Raw genomic sequence first — 1,888 nt, forward strand, 5'->3', positions numbered from 1 at the left:
AGCTCCAGCCTGGCCCACACCTAGGGAAGCTCTAGGAAGCACCTGCCAGGAGCTCAGCCCCAGCCTGGTTTTTACAAATCTCTCTGAAATGTATTATTTTGGTGACAAAAATGAAGGAGCTTTGAAATTTTTTTTTAATTATGAATCATATCAAGTAGTTTACATTTCTTGACAAAATAGGAACAATGGCAGCAGAATCAAAGTGGCAAAAATCTTTAGATTAAATAGGCAATAATTAGGTCTGCTGTTTGGCCTGCAGTAGTAAGGAAAGTGGTTGTAGTGTTTAGATATGTGTTTGGTCTTGCTTCTTGTATTGCATTTTTCAATAAACTAAAAAAAAAAAAAAACCTGACTGTGGGAGGATCGATCCACTTTGAAAGTTGTCACCTATCTGCAAATTGGGGGAAATTAAACATGGATAGGGGGACCAAACTCAAGCCATTTTCCAAAGTCAACTACCCAAGGTGGCTAAAATGCAGCCTCAAAGTTGTATAAAAGGGTTTCTGAGAATTAGCAAACAGTTTGCCCACAGGAGGGAGTCTGCAGCCAGGCCAGGACACAGGAGAGGGGTGGCTCTCAGGCCCGTCAGGGAGGGCCAGACCCTCAGGCTGGAGGAGTTGGCAGTAGTATAGCCCCAGTGGCTGGCTGGCTGGAGGGGGAGGGGTCAGCGTGGCGGGAATTAAAGGCTCAGTCCCCAGCCCAGATGGCAGTGGAGGGTCTCAACTCTACCCAGCCCAGATGGCAGTGCAGGCTCTTCACTCCACCAGGGGCCCAAACCCATCCCAGTGCCACCCTGGAGAGCCTGCGCAGCCCAACCTTCCTTCCAAGCAGGGAGTCCTTGCCCACCCCTCTGGGTTTGCCAACATACCAGGTGCATCTCCCCATCACCTGGCCTGGACCTCCTGCCCCCTCAGTACCTGTCCAGAGCTAAGGCCACTTTTGGAGGCTGAAAGAATACCTGAGCCCAGCCACGCTGCTCTCCAGACTCCACGCTAAGACATATTCTCTCCAGCTTATGGAACCCTGTGCAGTTGGCATCTCTGTGCCTACATGCAAGTCATAAAGCCCTGACGGCTGCTGGGACCAGGGCATCCATGCCCAGTCTGGTGTGATGAAGCATCTACTAGGCATAGGGGCTCGGTCTGTCGTCATGGTCCATGCTTCAGCCTTACAGGGGCTGCCCCCTGCATTTCACACCTGGGCACCCAAGTCCCCTCCGCCTCCTCCCAACTTCGAGTAGCCTCCCACACTAAGGCGGTCCAGCCTTGGCCAGCTGCGATGAGCACAGTCACGTGCTGCTGGGGCCCCCAGCAGGAGCTCCCCAAAGCCCAGGTCCAGAGACTTGGAATGTTCGATGCAGGAAGCAGAGGGCTGCACGGTGATAATCACGTGGCCGGCCTGGCTGCGTGGACCCCACGGTGGAGGCAGCCCTGGACCCTTCAGCGGGTAACTGTTGAGCAGGGCAGGTAACCCCAAGCGAGGATTAGCCGGCTCTGAACGCAGACTCCGCACTGACGGCACGGGTGAGGTCCCCCGATGCGGGGGCAGGTCCCAACTTTCTGGCTCCCCGCAGCCTATGGCTCGGGGAGTTCTGGGGCCGGGGCTGGGGAGGAGAGCGCAGTCCCAGCCCGGCCCCTCGGGGGGGCGGAGCGCCTGAGCCCGCAGCACCCCCTGGCGAAGCCGTCGGGTCTCCAAGTCGCGGTTCTCATAAAGCAGCGTGTTGGCGCAGATGAACACGAACAGACCGACGCCCATGACCACCGGGCCCAGGAGCCGCAGCCGCTCGTGTGGTCCGTGAGTCCGGCCGGCGCCGCGCCCCTCGCGTCGCAGCTCGCTCACTGGGGGCGCGCTGACGTTGGCAGCCCTGGGCCCTGCGGCCCCCGCGCGG

The 1,888-nt window shown here is 57.6% G+C and overlaps 1 protein-coding gene across 1 annotated transcript; it reads right to left on the minus strand.

The window, feature by feature from the left end:
* Positions 1-6: 6 nt before the first annotated feature.
* On the minus strand, positions 7-1,881 carry TMEM200B (transmembrane protein 200B; the record flags this gene model as incomplete). The annotated part of the gene is made up of 1 exon (XM_004678703.2): positions 7-1,881. A coding segment is annotated over one exon (690 nt), but the record flags the coding sequence as incomplete, so codon positions are not given.
* Positions 1,882-1,888: the final 7 nt, after the last annotated feature.

This window comes from Condylura cristata, unplaced genomic scaffold (assembly GCF_000260355.1).
Source record: "Condylura cristata isolate star-nosed mole 26May11 unplaced genomic scaffold, ConCri1.0 scaffold00008, whole genome shotgun sequence".
NCBI classification, from domain to species: domain Eukaryota; kingdom Metazoa; phylum Chordata; class Mammalia; order Eulipotyphla; family Talpidae; genus Condylura; species Condylura cristata.